Below are 16,027 nucleotides of genomic sequence, written 5' to 3'. Positions count from 1 at the left end.
TCCACGTTCTTCGTTTCTCACGTCAAAATCGCCACTTTTGAATTTTTTAAACCACTCAAAGCACTGTGATTTACCAAGAGCATGCTCACCGTAAGCTTCTACAAGCATTCGATGCGATTCTACAGCAATTTTCTTCAAATGGTAACAGAAAATTAATGCTGTCCGCAAATCATAGTTTCCAGGCACAAAATTCAATATGTTCAACGCTATTACAAACTATACTGTTGTATGAAACTTGTATTGTTGTGAGTTGAAAATCTTTGTCAGATGTCCGAACAAGGAAATGGCGTCAATGACGCGGTCTGACGGCAACATTGACAGCTATGGCCATCTATTGGTAAATTCCGGTTTGATATTTACATACCTGGTAATAACTGGCGTAAGGCTCCAATAGCCCACTCATCAGTTAAGTTTCTGTATTGAAATTAATTGAGCCGTTTTATTTTATTGTATTATTTTGAACTTACACATTCTTAGCATATAGTCACTAATACAATAAAATATAATTGCAACTAATAATTATTAAATAATAAAATAAAAAGTTAAAATAAAATATAAAAGTATAAGAAAACAAATGAGATATAAACATTAATATAAAATGAAAAATTTATTACAATAAAATGAAATTAATTGCTTAGATGTATAGACTGCCCTTTTAGTACATATATTTTCTGTATTGTCCTGTTTCATCATGAATATTTAATGTATGACCCATGATACCTCAATTAAATATTTAATAGAAAACTATAAAAAATAAATGTTAGATTATTACTTTTAACGTAGTAAGTTGAGAAAAGATGCGAAGAAACTTGCACCTTGTCTTCATACATGTATTTTCTATTACAAAAATAATATTAAAATATTTTTGTACGGTTAAAAAGTTACTGTTGCCCCACAAAAACCATTAATGATCGATGCTTTTCAATACAATATAATTTAATCACTGCCACCTAGATAAATAGTATGGGCAACGAACAGTCATATTGTACCAGTAGTATTAATTTAACTATTTTAGATTATGTTAAACAATCGATGACCCATGGTACCCCGGTTTCCTCTACCATAAACAAACGTTCTCTGGTAGATATCTTAATTTTAATTCTCAGCATTCCCTCTCACAAAAAAGACATGATTATTAATCTAGATGACAAATTCTTTTTACTCTCGCATCCGGAATTTCATAAAAAGAATCTTGAACATGTAATTAAAATTTTACTGGAGATAATGATTACCCTTTACACTTTATATTCAATACTATTTTTAAAAGTATAAAACAACTTGTCAATAAAAAGCTAATTGCTCAGACAAATAATTCCACAGAAAAAATTGAAAAAAAAAATGTTACGGTTCTGTTCATAGAGTCGGTTTCGGAAAAATTTAGACATATAGTAAACGGTGCTGTCTCAAAATAGTCTTTTTTTCGGTCTGAACAAATTGTCTTGTTTTATCAAAGTATAGGAAGATCCTCTTACCACTTATTCTCATAAAAATATAATATATAAAATATCTTGTAATAATTGTGACGCTACTTATGTTGAACAAACTGGTAGACAGCTAAAGACCAGAATTTTTAAACATAAGTATATATTTTTACCATTCGTTCACATGTAATTGTAAGACTCAGAGTCTCTGGTCCTGTCGTTTTTAATAACCTCGTCACGTTACGTTGGAGGACTTTTATATTTCATTTAGATGTATTTTTTAAATGACCTCATCTGTCGACACTTCTCAGGTTAGTCGTTGCGATTTTGTTTCATCCTGAATAATTTTAACGCATTAAATAATTATTTCAGGTCATCCAGCTTGCAAATTGGTTTTGAGATGAGCTCCTTTCGCCCGACAATTGCATGAGGAAATTAGCGAACGGTTACGTTATACCACCATCTATGACTAGAATAGTTTTTTTTACAACGCTAAAGAAAGCTAGAAGTTAGCCGAAACGTCTCGTTCTTCGTTTTATTAGTTGACAATGTATTATTAATTTTATTATTTGACCTAACATTTTTTATATTTATATATTGTAAGCTTTATAGTTTATTTTGGTTGACCTAGTGCTTTTGTCATAGTTTCTTTTAGTTACTTATATCTCCGTTCCGTTAGATAGAAGACCTAGATGGCGTTTTCGTACGGTTATGCGCGAGAATACTGTTCGTGATAAGCCAACGGCCATGTGATATATTCTTATTCGCTGTCGGGTCCACGTGATCGATATACGCCCCGCTATTGGCTGAATGCCCAGGGCACTCGGTGAAGGAGGCGAGGAAGAAGGTCGGGCATTATTATTGCGGATCGACTGCCATAGGCGAGACTATTTGGGTGACGAGTAAAAATAAAGACCGATATATTCGACACCAGTGTTCTGTTCCATTTCCTACGTACTCCTGACAACCTCAGAGATCAGCTGCTACCAAAAGTTGACTCTTGCAAGATAATTTGCTCTATATCTCTCTCGAGAGATTCCTTCCCTGCGTCGTAAGGCAGTTCCATAGTTGTAATTCACGTCCCTGCCTTACAATATATGTATCAACTGTCAGCGCACGAATTACAACGCAGATTGCTATGATTTTGTATATTTATTATGTTTTATTTAATCAATCATTCGAGCTTGAAGATAAAATATTTTTACTTCCAACTATTCAATTACATAATTTATTGGAATATTGTTTGCCTAAATTTATATTATTTACCTTCGTAACGTTATATATTTTTTATAAAGAAAACTAGTAACAAACCTGATAAAACATTTGTCGGGAAGGAGGTACCATACCTTCCCGATATATATACACATTCTCGTATAAATGCCGCTCCTTCTTCAAATTTTGTTCCAGATTCAACGTAGCAGTGAGTACTGCAGGTTTCTGTTTAGAAACAGGTGCTGATTTGTATGGTAACGTGTAATTTGAATAATTTCTTTTACATCTGACAGTTGAACCTAATCCATCTATAAATCACATGAGAATTAATCTAATAGAATCTTATATATTAAATAAAATATACTTTAAAATTTAGATATATCTTTAACAGTAAAAAATAATATAACTTACGCATAGCTTTTAATCTATAATCCAATGTCTGATATTTTCTTGCATTAACATCCTTTCTTGGATCATAGCCTAGTTTTACCCACATAATTCTCCATGGTCCAGTCATAAAATAATATGCTACTGATGGTAATAATATCTTCAGTTGTTCGGACGTAAATCGTGTTTTATACATAATAGCGTTTTTTGACCAGATTGGACGTTCTTCGAACAGTTGACGTACTTGCTCCAAGTGTGTGTTTTGAAGAAACTTCACTTTCATAGCTGTTTCAATGCCTTTTGGTGCCGCAGTAGGTACTTCAGATGTAGAAAAGTACACGTAACTGGGAAAGCCTGCTTTAGATTTTTTGTTTGTACCAATTACATTGTCTGAGTTTGAATCTGTTTCAGTTTTTGGTATATACTGTTGGACGGTATCCATTCTGCTGAAAACAGCTGGTGGTAGAAAATACGGTACATCGTTCTTCAACCAAGAATAAAGAGGAATGCCCGTTGGATAAATCAAACTGTATACGCATTCCAATTTTTTTGGATTTGATCTGTTCTGTGTCATTGGCACATATTGAAAATCACATAAATCTAAAAAGAAAAGATATTAGTACCTTTAATATATATGAGAATAATTAATATAAAGATATAATACTTTGAATAATTTATATAATATGCATGCACACACGCACAGGGTATTTCATTTTAATTTTAACAGATAAATATTTCAAAAAATATAGAAGATACAGAAAAACGTTTTAGACAAAAATAGAACGATTTCAAGGGAGACATATTTTGGCCACGTTATTTTTTTTAGGTAGAGACGTCAAAAAGATACGAAGGTCACTTAACTTTTTAAAAATTATATTTCTTTTTTATTTAATGATTCCTCTAATTATTTTACATATAAAAGCGTTAAAGTAAAGATATAAAGTAAAGATATAAAAAAATTAATAGTTTACGAGATATTATATACTTTATTTTGGCATATATTGACATAAAATATTAAATACTCGTAAACCATTGATTTTTTGATAATTGTATCTTAATACTTTTATGAACAGAATAATGACATGAAACAATTGTGAAGAAAACACGTAATTTCCTAAATTTACAAAAGTATTTTGTCTATATATTTTTTTTTAACAAATATGTTTTCTTAACACCAATTGATTTATCTTCTTATTTGTTCTTAAAAATGTTAAGAAATAATTATCAAAAAATTAATAGTTTACGAGAAATTAAATATGTTATGTCAATATGAATAAGACAGAATAAAGTATAAATTACCTTGTAAACTATTGATTTTTTATATATCTACCTTAAGGCTTTTATAATGCAAAATAATTAGAGGAATTGTATTAAGTTAAAAGATTATATAATTCCATCTAATGAAGTAGAGTAGAGTGACCTTCGTAACTTTTTGACCTCTCCATTTAGAAAAAAAAATAATGTGACCAAAATACGTCCCCCTTGAAATCATTCTTATTCTCTGAAACGTTTTTCCATATCGTTCACATTTTTTGAAATATTTATCTGTTATAATATTAAAATGAATCACCCCGCATATACAGAAGGTGTTCCTTGTATAAGTAACCATATATACCTTGTTGTCTCATAAACTAAAAGAAGTAAACTTAAAAAATATATTAAATTAAAAATTGTTCTAATTAAACTCTATAGTAAGCACAGTGATCACTTAGAAAAATTATCTGTGTTAAAGACTGGAGAGCTATGCAGCATAATTTTTGCATGATAAAATAAATATTTTGATATAATAAAAGCTAGTATCTGTCCTAATGAATACAACACAATATATGTATAACATAATAAAATTACAAATTATACAAGTTATTTTGATTTAAGGTTTTATGAATTGTTTATTACTTTTTTAGTTTTGGTTTTACGATATAGTCAACTTCCAAATTCGAAACTGAAAAAATAGTAAACCCTACAAAACTTAAACCGAAATATTTTGTATAATTTATTATAAAATAATTTTGTTATGTGTATCGTTTGTTATATCATATACTACATATTGTACTCGTTAAAAGAGACGGTACAACTTGTATTATATCAAAATATTTTTTTACGTGTAAAAATTATGCATATCTCTGTTCTGTAATGTGGAATTTTTCTGTAATTTTTCTAACACATAAACCTACCTTTTCATCACTCACCGAATTTAATGAAACTTTGTACATTTGTAGAACAGACAAAAATAATAGACACATATTTTTTTATATCGGCAATGGTGCAGGTTTGAGGGTTACCCTTATAGTGATAAGCGCGACCACCTAATTTCTTGCATTTTAGCTTACTCTATTAGAGCTACTACTAAATTTTAGAAGTGATAAGAGACTATCATGTTTCTTGAAAGCAAATCCAGTATAAAAAATGTAGAATTCAAAATGGCACACTCAATATGGTGACATACTGAAAGAGAAACAATCTTATCTCGCTCTTTGCCGAATCCAGGAATAATTGAGGAGGTCTATCCTCATTTCGTCTTTTTTTTTGCTTTTATTCTTTATTTTTTAAATATATTTTTTTATATTTGTACAATTTTTGTAATATTTGTAATTTTGTAGCGCGATTTTCACTTTTATTCTATGTATTCTTTACAGAAAGGATATTAAAAAAAACTCTTGTATGCATAAAGATTTTGTACACCAAGCGCATTTTATCACTGCTACATTATCACACATTAAAGCACAGAAATTTTCATAATTTTTGAAACAGTAATCTACTTTTATTATCAAAATAAAATGGCTTCTCTTATAAATACCCACTTTTGTACGAATATTTAAATAAATTTATAAAACGAGAAGAAGATAATTAATTATGTATAAGTGATTGAAGTTTGATAACGTTGTTTCGTAAGTGTAAGTTCACGTCGTAAGTGTACAAAATAACTATCTGAAAAATGTTTAATGAAATTTTTCCAAATTTTGAAGCCAAATACATCGAGAGGTTGAATCATACCAGTTGTTCCTGCAGGAATTGTTAAAATTTTAATATTTTTTGATAATTTATCCATTGCCTCAAATGTTTCCGAGTTTTGACTACTCCATGAATCTAAAAGTAAAACACTATTATCGTTAATTAGGGAGATAAACATTTATGAACCATATTTTTACAAGATTCGTCGACATTTTATCTGAATTTGAAGGTAATACAACATTATCACATTTAAAAAGATTTGCTTCTGCTTGAGATCCAATTCCATATTTTTTTTGTAAAATAATTAACAGCGGTGACAAAAGAGAACGACTGATATGATGGGCTGAATTGTATAGCTATGTGTCATAGAATTCGTTGATCAATATAAAAAAATATAGAAACAAAAAATATAAACAAAAATAATAAAGAACAAAAGCAAAAAAAAAAAGACGAAATGGAGATAGACTCTCGCCACCTCCTCATCGATTATTTCTGGGTTTGGTAAAGAGCGAGATAAGATTGTTTCTCTTTCAGTAGGTCGCCATATTGAATGTGCCATTTTGAATTCTACATTTTTTACACTGGATTTGCTTTCAGGAAACGTGATAGCCTCTTATCACCTCTACAATTTAGCAGTAGCTCTAATAGAGTAAACTAAAACGAAAGAAATTAAGTGCCCATGCTTATCACTATAAAGATAATTTCCACCCTCAAATCTGCACCATAGCCAATATAAAAAAACACGTGTCTATTATTTTTTCAAACGACAAATCAAAGAAATATAGGGCATATAAGAGTCAATGTAATTACATATAAAATGCTAAAATTATAATATATAAAATATAAAATGTATAATTTCTATTAATAACGTATAGTGAAACCCATTAAATTAATTACATTACATTACATTACATTACATTACATGTTTCGGCTCTTGGATTGAGCCTTCTTCAGACGAAAGAGATTACAACCTTAAAATTCATTTCCGTCGTCATAGATAAATTGCGATTCGAAGAGAGATATCCAAATTATATAGCTATATTGATGAATACCTTAATATAGCTATTGTTACGTCCGGTGGACTCCACGATTTCTTCGTTTCGCGACCGTTTAATCAACGAAGTAAGATATGAACAAATCTAATTGATAACACAAATCCGAGAAAAGTTCCAGCCACAAAATCTTGTTTGCCTAGAATCGAGAGATCCGCGATAAAAACTCTCTCATAGTGTCGATAATCAAACGTTAAATCTCCTTTCGAGCATCGTGGAAAATGAAAGTCAATATCAAATAATCACCAAATAGCGTTGGTACCAAGGCGCTAAGCCAGGTCACGAAATGATTACCTAGAATTGAAAGATCCGCGATAAAAACTCTCTCGTAGCATTGACTATTAAACCTCTTTTTGAGCATCGTGGAAAACGAAAATCAACATCAAATAATCATCAAATAGCGTTGGTACCAAGGCTAAACCAAGCCACGAAATAATCCCCGCGATAATAAAAGCGATAGCGCGGACCGACGCTCGAAAGAAGATGAAATGTTTAACCATCTCACACCGATATCACGCGGGCCCAACGATAATGGTCCCACGCTTAGGCTTAAGACAGGGTTATAAATCTAGCAATGACATTTTCCGACACTGAGAAAAATCAACACGAACCGCGACTCTCGATAACTAATCCAGAGATATCTATCCAACGTTCAACGTGAGAACGAATAAAAAATGACACAGCGGGCGGAGCTAACCGGAAGGCAATTTTCCAATGACATATTAAAACTGTATCACCTCAGAATCCTGCAAACCTGATTCCCCAATTTTCCAATTAGACACACCCTACCATGGAACCTCCCCCTAAACTATCCCTATCTAAACTGCGACATCGCGACACAGGGCAGAGAGATAGAAAAAGGGCTTTTACACAGTCAGTAAACTCAGTGCGTACACTTTAGCACTAAACAGTGCATTTTCAAGTATATTGAAACATTAAATTCAGTGCGCAAAAGAAGTCAACCGTTGAAGAGGCCCAACCGAGACCAGCGAACCGAGGATTAACTACCCAGTCTCACCGCTCTGTCAGATAATAGTAAGTTCCCCCCTTTTCTTTTCCTTTTTGCCATTTTGCGAATTAATAAAAATCGATCCGCAGTGAGCGGGGAAACCGCTCCCGCCCTTACCGAGGTTGGCGCCGAAGTCGGGCCTACCTCGAGGCACGAGAACTCCTGGACGTAGCGTTCCAGGAGTATCTTAGAGACATCTCTAGAGTCGAGGACGCACCTCAACCGTCCTATTCACCACCACCCGCTCTGTCAGCCTCTCCAGCTCAACCCGAGCAAAATATAGAAAACGTAGAGGCAATACTCCCTCACCTCCCCCGCGATCTCCGTCACCCGCGTTCTCAGACGCTCTGACGGAGCGCATTTTCCCGGATACCCCACCGCACACTCCCGACTTCCTTCTCCAATCCGCTCCCTCATCGCCTCGTCCACCTACGAATTCCACGTCAAGCGTGGAAATCCTTGAAGATTTCCCCACTCCCCCCCCTAGACTCACCCGACGTTACATCCAACCGGGTGACTCTTTCGACGCGGTGATTAGCCGCTTCTCACGTACCACCAACCCTCTCTCCCGCCGGGCACTTACACGATCGGCTCGGATTACTTTGATCCTGAAGAAATCCGCGCTGCCATAACCGGACATCCTCCTGATCCACATTGCAGTATATATTCCTTCTTCTCCCTTCCCATATTTAGTCCCAATCGATTTCTTCAATGACACCTTTCCCCTTTCCTCTGTTATAATTAACGAAATTAGCTAACAACCTAACATGTATTGCCTCTCCGCCATCACACATAACACACTTAGACACACTATCGATAGCGGCACAAATTAACCAATAATCGTACCGATCTACCACTAATTATGTCAAATCGTCAAGTTTTTTTTCGATGTATGTAAACCTAATGATTATCTTTAACTTTAATTTAATTACAAAATATATATAAACTCAACAATTATATTTTAATTTAATTATAAAATTTATGCAAACTCGATAATTATGTGTACTTTAATTTAATTATAAAATTTATGTAAAAAAACCTAATGATTATCTTTAATTGTAATTTAATTACAAAATATATGTAAACTCAACAATTATGTTATAATTTAATTATAAAATTTATGCAAACTCAATAATTATGTGTACTTTAATTTAATTATAAAGTTTATATAAACTCAATAATTATCACATTTTTTTTGTAATTTACTTTAGTAATAAAATGAAATTCTATTTAAAATGATTTCTTTCAGTTGATTTTTAAATTTAAAAGACCTCGTACTCTCGCCGTTTCCCAAGGATCGCACCTGGTCCACTCCCGAGGTATAAAAATTCATTTCTTTGACTCGAAATTGGACCGACGTACGCACTGCTCAAGGAAACAGGCGTTATAGCGTCCCTTCAGGACGTTGACCCATATTCCGGAGCGATAGGAAGTGCATCCGACTCTCAGATATTCGGCACTGTGCGTATACCTGTGAGATAAAGTCTAAGCGTCCTTCCATACCCTCTCCAACTCCATCCTTGTATCTCCCGTTTAAACGTATTTCCAAGGGCTTGGACGTAACACTATATAATTTGGATATCTCTCTTCGAATCACAATTTATCTATGACGACGGAAATGAATTTTAAAGTTGTAATCTCTTTCATCTGAAGAAGGCTCAATCCAAGAGCCGAAACATGTAATGTAATGTAATGTAATGTAATGTAATGTAATGTAATGTAATGTAATGTAATTTAATGGGTTTCACTATGCGTTATATTAATAGAAGTTATACATTTTATATTTTATATATTAAAATTTTGGCATTTTATATGTAATTACGTTGACTCTTATATGCCCTATATTTTTTTGTATTGTCGTTTGAAGAATTAAGAGTTTTGTACTATTTGACATCTATTATTTTTGTCTGCTCTACAAATAAAAGCCAAGTTTCACTAAATTCGGCGAGTGATGGAAAGGTTTACTTGTAAATGATCACCGTGCTTATAATAGAACAGTTTAATTTGATATCCCTAATGGAAAAATTTAGCCAAATTTCAGTGAAATTTTAGAGAAATAAAATTAATTAATCTAGTTATTGCTAAAATAAATATTGATTATTATCATATTCTAGAATACATACAACAAAATTGTAAAAAATGTTTTCCCCTAAATTCGGGAATTAATTTTATGGTTCTCCTAAAGGATCACCCATTATAATGCTATATCATATCTCGCGTCACTTAATGCAATGGGAAGATGGGAATTGCTTCTTTGATAATCGATGAATGCCCATAATGTTAATGAACGTATAGTTGTAACGTCTGATCAAAGATGTTGTGAGAAAGATGTGAACATGTATATTATATAATATAAAATATATTTGTTATAAATGCATATATATGTGATATTAAAAATCCTATTTTTAATATCTTACAATAAATTGTGCAATATTTTTTAAAAAAGTTATGAATGTATTAAATTTAAAAAATTAATAAAATATAAAATAATATATATAATGCATAATTGAATAAAATAATTACAATCAAAATGTAAAGGGCTACGAGCAAAGAGCTAAATCTTACTTGCTAACATTTAATAATCTATTTAAACGTTCCAACAGACGTTTCGATCACTTATTAGATCATTTTCAATGTTAAATAAACAAATTAATACACAAAAACAAAATTAAAAAAAAATAATTGATAATGTAATCTTCTTTCGGACTCTCCAAAATTGAACAACACAAAAACTTCAAGAACTCTCATTCGCCCTTGTTCTTGAAGTTTTTGTGTTGTTTAAAAAAAATAGTAATAAGACGATTTAATAAGATTATTAAATATTAGCAAATAAGATCTGGCTTTTTGTTCGTAGCCCTTTACATTTTAGTTGTAATTGTTTTATTGAATTGAGCATTATATACTATCATTTTATTAATTCACGCGAGCGAGAATAATGCGTCTTATTACTTCTTTTTTAATTTTATTTTTTTGTATTAATTTGTTTATTTAACATTGAAAATGACCTCCGCCTTACAGAACTCCACCTGGGTTAGACTAGAAAATAGTCGTCACAACCGGTGCCAAGCCTAGAGAAAGGTGGAGAGTTAGCGTGCTGGGCTAGCAACCCACACGCTGTAAAAACAACGAACGTTCATAGGTCTGCTAATACAGCCTCGGAACAAGGGCGAATCAAAGGAAATAGAGACACGACAAGGAAGAAGAAAAAACGAGTATAGAAAACGAATATATTCAGAATCAGATCATGGAATGTCACATCATGGAGGAATAAAAACCAAGAGATCATCATGGAATTCACTGAACACAGAACAGACATCTGCGAAATCTTGGAAACGAAGAAAAAAAGCAAAGGCAATGTTAGATACCAGAAATATATCCTGTTTTACAGCGGAAAAGACAAGAACCAAAAAGCAGGAAGGGATAGGGATACTCATACACGAGAGGTCACATAGATCAGGTGAACTACATTAGCAGCAACTTAATACATTTAATGTTAAAGTTCCAAACAATGAGAATATAAGTACTAAGTGTCTACACACCTGACGCAAGAATAGGTAACACATCCCTGTCAGGCATAATGCAAAAGTTTAACAAAGAGAAGATAAATGATAACGGTCAACTTCTGATCTCGACATGCGTTCTAAATGAGCTTCGAATTAACAACACCTTCTTTGAACATAAAATGCAACACAAATATACCTTCATGAACACTACCTAATCGGAAATGACAAATGTCGAACTAGATGATTTCGATGTCGAATCGACATCGATTTGATGTCGATTCCACTGTCATTTCTCACTGAGTAGAGGTCAGAATTCGGTCATCGACTACATAGTAACCAACAGAAGAATTCATCCGTCGCAGATCCTAGATGTCCGGACTCTAAACTCGGCTAATGTAAGAACAGATCACGCATTGCTGCTCTGCAAATACCACCTCATAGAGAAACTCCAGAAAAAGAAAGAATCATGCTATATAACAAATTTCAATATAATCACTAATAGACGAAAGCACCCGCACATTATACCTGAATAGATTAACAGGAAAAATATGCGATAACCAAATAGTATAAGAGGATAGTGTGAACCAGGCGAAGTGGGAGAAGATAAAATCTAACATAACTGGCGGTGCAACGGAGGGTACTGGGAGTTAGGAAAGTAAATGTAAATGAGAAGGGAAATGAAACACCATGGTTTACAGAGCAGGTCAAGACATTGGCATTGGAAAAGAAAAGAGCATACCTAGCCTATAGAAGCAACCCAACCCAAGAGGAGCAAGTAAGATACAAGGTGACTAGAAACAGAACAACAAATGCAATAACAGAAATGAAAAAGGCTTACTAGGAGAACGTCTCATGTGAGATGGAACATGATCTGTATAGCGCACAAAGGAAGATCTGAGGAAAAATATGCTGAGGAAAAGAAAGAAGCCCGTCAACGAAGAGATTCATGTTAACTCTATACCCCGGAAATCTAGATAAACTACTTCAGATCTTTATCAAAGCACGAAGGAGAGTGGAGCAAACGCTCAGGAGCTCAAGCCGAAAGAGGATCAAGAGATGGAATATGTAACATTTGAGGAGATGCACAGCACAATTAGAAATTAACCTTCCGGGGACCGGCATGTTTTTGATCGACTTTTTTATTTTAAGAGCTAGAACTTTTTTGTCAATATCATGGGATTGAGTGGCGAAAAAGATGGCGCCACTGTCAAATTCCTGAAGAGGCCTCCGGTTCGAATAAAAATGACCTCTCTTATTTTTTGTTTTTTAAACTAATATCATTAGATAAATATCATTAGATACTGTTAGAATAATTGTCTATCAGAGTAAAAATTTCACAAATAACGTATGTAAAAACATTTTTTTAGTGCAGTAAATTATGTCCATACAATAAAATAAACTTCTTTAAATAATGTCTCGTGCACGGTACGGTTGTCGAGAAACGTGTGCGCTGGCATACTCATAGTGCGCGCTCTACTCTCCAAAATATATGCGGACAACAATTACAACATTTTCGAACTAATTATGAGCTGCAAACACCATAAATCCCAAAAAATTAACTAAAATGGTTCAAGGTCCCTAAAGGGGCCTCTGGTCCTCCAAAGGTTAAGGAACTGAAAAGCCCCTAAGGCGGACCAAATTACTAATGAACTAATCAAATATGCAGGAACTCAACTTGAGAAGGAACTAACTAAGCTCTTTCTCAAGATAATAAAGAATAAACAAATCCCGGACGAGTGGAGGACAATCACAACCATTCTTATCTTCAAGAAAGGCGACAAAAAAGACTCCAAGAACTAGGTATGACGCTGCTAAGCACCATACAAAAAGTATTAATTAAAATAATATCCAGAAAAATCACAGTCAGTAGGAATCAGTAAAGAACAACAGGAATTCCAACAAAACCGGTCAACCATAGACGTCACTTTTATTATACGATAATTGGTTGATAAATCTTTGAAATATGATAAGCCCTTATTTCTGTGCTTTGTAGACCTTAAACAAGCATTTGATAGAATCAAACTTCAAGAGATAACAAAAATCCTCTATCAGCACAAGGCTCACCCGAAATATATATAGAACTGATCAAACAACTGAATACGAATAACAAGACCAGAATCGGGGAAGGCTCTAACAACAGAGGTACCAGTAGCAACACGACAAGGAGATAGCCTCAGCCCAACCCTCTTCGACTCGGTTTTTCATTATCTGGTTAACTTGTGGTTAAGTTTAACCTGATATTTTATCCAGTGGGCTTCATCTATGGTGATAACATGAACAAACCCATTGAGTGAAACATCAGGTTAAGCTTAACAAGTTAACCGAATAATGAGAAACAAGGCCTTCAACATAGTAATGGATAAGGTAATACGACAAATGAAAGAAGCCGACGGAGGATTTGAGATGGGCCAGAAAACTGGGAAAATAATATGTTACGCGGACCTAATCCCGTCTTAATGGCTCAAAACGAAGATGAACTGCAGCGTCTATTGTATAGGTTCACCAGGACTTCCAAGGAACTCAATATGGAAATATCAACCGAAAATACCAAATCAATGGTAATATTCAAAGAACCCATCCGCTGTAAGCTGGTGGTGTACGACAAGAGTAGTGAACAAGCCATGAGCTTTAAGTATCTGGGAGTAGAAACCACGAGCAGCAGGAACCTTCCGAAAGACGCGCCCAAATTAACAATGCCGCACAAATATCTCAGAGAAGTGATATGGAAAAACAAAAACATATCGACCAACAGCATAATAAGAACATTTAAGGTCTGCGTACGACTAATACTGACTTACGCAGTTGAAACTACAGCCGAAACAGCTGTAACGAAGAGATTAGCAAGAACAGCAGAAATGAAGATACTTAGGAGTGTTGAAGCCCTAAACCTACCACGAGTAAGCCTTGCATTTTGGTATAGCACTAGCTAGCGGAAATGCAATACAGTAATTATTTCTGAGCCTTACATTTCGGCATGGCAACGAGTCGCGGAAATGCAAAACTTGCAGATTCGACGATTGACGCGAACGACGTCCGTCGTCGAGTATGACCAAATATGGTCATATCGATCGCCAAAAGGCGCATTAATAAGACACCGCGCATTTCTTTATATTCGGCTGCCTAATCGCTGGCTGGAGAGTCTCACATAACGAACAAATCTAACAGGCACGTTACGCGCGCCGCGAGCGGTAAGTGTCTAATTACAATACGCGGTACCGACCGCCTCAAAACTATTATTGCGAGCGCGAACATGAGTTATAAACCACGAGTAACTACGATTGCTAAAGCAAAGTTCAAATAGTATTGTTATCCCGAGTTTGATGTATTAATATTAAACGAGTGTAATTAAAAAAAGGGGAAAATCTTAAATAAAATCAGTGAAAAGTGGTTAAGTGTATTTCTCTTGTCGCTCTTCGTGTACCTTCCTCAGCGCTCCTCGTGGATCCTAACCCTAGGCGAACCGAATTCCAAAATTACTTGTTGCACCGAAAGGCACACCAAAAATTGGTGATAACGGTGAGTTATCACCGAACGGCAAAACAAAATTGGTGGCAGCGGTGGGATATTACCGTACGGCACAACAGGGGTATCAACCGAATCACATTAAGAGACAGAATGAGAAGTCAAGAGATACGAGAGGAATGCGGAGTTTAGGACGTGGTGAGATTTATGAGAGTGAGGAGACGATATTGGAGAGACCATGTGGATAGGATGGGACCAGACCGGTTAGCAAAATGGGCGAGATCGGAAATCCCCGCTTCCAGACGACAACCAGGAAGATCACCTAAAAGATGACACGACAGTTGGACCTCCACTTCGCAGGAAGGTCAAGAGAACAGAGGAAACAGAACAGTCCTAATGGAAGAACAAAAAAAAAAAGAAAATAACCTGATAAATGGTCGAAACATTTATTAGAATGTTTAAATAGATTAGTAAATATTGGCAAACAAGATCTAGCGCTTTTTGCTCGTAGCCCTTCATATTTTAGTTGTATTTATTTAAAAAAATAAATATTAAATAATGTACATATATTATTGTAATATACAAATAAGAACACATTTAATATCATATCGTTCGGTATTTTTGATATATTTGTAGTACTGTGAAATATATGTATATACATATAATCGCTCCAATTATTGTGAGTTTAGGCTCTTAATTGCCCGTGTTTTCCTTCTATTGTTTAAGTAATATCATATCATCTTCTGGGGTATGTGAAGTTAGCACCCCAACTATAGTACTCAGGAGTTCTGAATAGAGTTCCCGTTTCTTTTTGACGAGACAAAGAGTTCTATATAATTTATAACAACAGTTCCGCTTAATAAGTATTTTTAAACAATTTTTTAAAAATGGGGTGCTAACTTTTCATCGAAAATCGAGATCCAATAGTTCTGAGCGGCCCAATAGCTTCATTTCGTGAATACCTAGAGTTCCTGATACATAAAAAAAATTTTTGAAAAATAAAAAAAAAATTAAAAATTTAAGAAAAAT

The 16,027-nt window shown here is 33.9% G+C and overlaps 1 protein-coding gene across 3 annotated transcripts in view; it reads right to left on the bottom strand.

Annotated features, from left to right (window-relative positions):
- Positions 1–16,027, bottom strand: part of l(2)37Cd (general transcription factor IIIC subunit l(2)37Cd) — a 57,248-nt gene that overhangs the window by 5,934 nt on the left and 35,287 nt on the right. For all 3 annotated transcript variants that reach the window (XM_018514032.1, XM_018514033.1, XM_018514034.1), the window contains 2 exons: positions 3,045–3,620; positions 2,733–2,941 (listed from right to left, as the gene is read on the bottom strand). In XM_018514032.1, the coding sequence (XP_018369534.1) occupies positions 2,733–2,941; positions 3,045–3,620 (785 nt within the window). The remainder of the gene's footprint in view (positions 1–2,732; positions 2,942–3,044; positions 3,621–16,027) is intronic.

Source organism: Trachymyrmex cornetzi, unplaced genomic scaffold (assembly GCF_001594075.2).
Source record: "Trachymyrmex cornetzi isolate Tcor2-1 unplaced genomic scaffold, Tcor1.1 scaffold485, whole genome shotgun sequence".
Taxonomy (NCBI): Eukaryota; Metazoa; Arthropoda; class Insecta; order Hymenoptera; family Formicidae; genus Trachymyrmex; species Trachymyrmex cornetzi.
Note: the sequence above shows the minus strand (reverse complement) of the source record. Positions and strands in the feature narration are given on the sequence as shown.